General features: G+C 54.4%; 1 protein-coding gene across 1 annotated transcript in view; it reads left to right on the top strand.

Annotated features, from left to right (window-relative positions):
* Positions 1-841: 841 nt before the first annotated feature.
* IGDCC3 (immunoglobulin superfamily DCC subclass member 3) overlaps positions 842-1,218 on the top strand; it is a 65,732-nt gene continuing 65,355 nt past the window's right edge. Inside the window, exon 1 of the mRNA XM_075575330.1 lies at positions 842-1,218. This exon is cut by the window's right edge and continues 51 nt beyond it. Within this exon, the coding sequence (XP_075431445.1) occupies positions 1,206-1,218 (13 nt within the window). The 5' untranslated portion in view covers positions 842-1,205.

Raw genomic sequence — 1,218 nt, 5'->3', positions numbered from 1 at the left:
TAAGGATGCTGACTGCACGTGATACCTGCAGTGGTTACTCCTGTAAGCTTTATTATAACGACAGTATATGCTGAGCCCCGGCCTCAGGCAGTCAGGGGGTTAATGATCTTTGCACGGTTCCGATCTCAGCGGGGATTCTGCCGCCGGTGTCCCCGAAGGCTGCCGGTGATGATGCAATGTCTGGCGGTGGAGGAGTTAATGCCCTTTGTATTATGTACCGACTGATTAATTTCTATGGAACTGATCTTTTTTGACTCCCCCCCCCCACCCCCCCCCCCGAAAGCCGTGTCCTAAATGCTATATATTAACCCCATTCACCGCCAGAGGGGCGTGCAATATCTGCCACTAACGCAGGGGTCCTACACTCCAGTCCTCAAGAGCCTCAAACAGGTCCGGTTTTCAGGATATCCCTGCTTCAGCACAGCTGGCTCAATCAGTGGCTCAGTCGAAGACTTTTTTTTTAACCTTATTTTTTTTTAACTTGAAGCGCTCTCCCCTCGCTCCCCTCCCTCCGGGCATCTTCCTGTCCTCTCTTCATGAGATTTGGGGGACGGGGGACGGGGGGGTCCTCCTTTGTTCTGCCTGTCCGCACTTGGAAGAGACGCACGGAATGATTTAACCCTTTCCTGCGCCGGAGGAAGCGGACTCGGACAGTCGAGGCGCTCTCGGCGAGGAGAGGGTTAACGCAGCAGTGTCTTCCTGCGCAAGGAGTTCAATATAGAAGAAAGAAAAGTCAAGGGTGAATCTGACAAGAGTTTCGGGGGGGGGGGGGAGTGAGGGGTTCTGTGTTCCTCACCCCCCCCCCTCCCTGAAATCCACACGCCTGCAGTTCAAAAGCGTGGGGATCAGTTGCTTAGAAAGTCCACTTGCATAAAGCGTTGCCTGTCTTTTGTTCCCCAGAAAGGGCCTCAAGAGAACAGGGGAGAGGGAGGGGGGCTGCAGGATCAGTGCACACACACACACACTCACTCACACACACACACACACACTCTCTTGTGGATGAGTTGCAGCAGCAAGGGGGATGCTGACACATTTTTTAATACATGTGCAAAATGGCGCAAACGTGTCCCCAGCTGTCCCCGTGAGGAGGCACAGAGCGGCGTCTGGCTTCCTTTGTGCACATCCTCGTCTCCAGGCGGCGGACGCGTTCTTACATTTCGGCAGATTTTGGGGGTGGAGGGGGGGGAACACTTCACGGTGACTCTATGGCTGGGGGAA

Source organism: Ascaphus truei, chromosome 18 (assembly GCF_040206685.1).
Source record: "Ascaphus truei isolate aAscTru1 chromosome 18, aAscTru1.hap1, whole genome shotgun sequence".
NCBI lineage: Eukaryota > Metazoa > Chordata > Amphibia > Anura > Ascaphidae > Ascaphus > Ascaphus truei.
The sequence above is the reverse complement of the archived record's forward strand: the minus strand, read 5'-3'. Positions and strand labels throughout refer to the sequence as shown.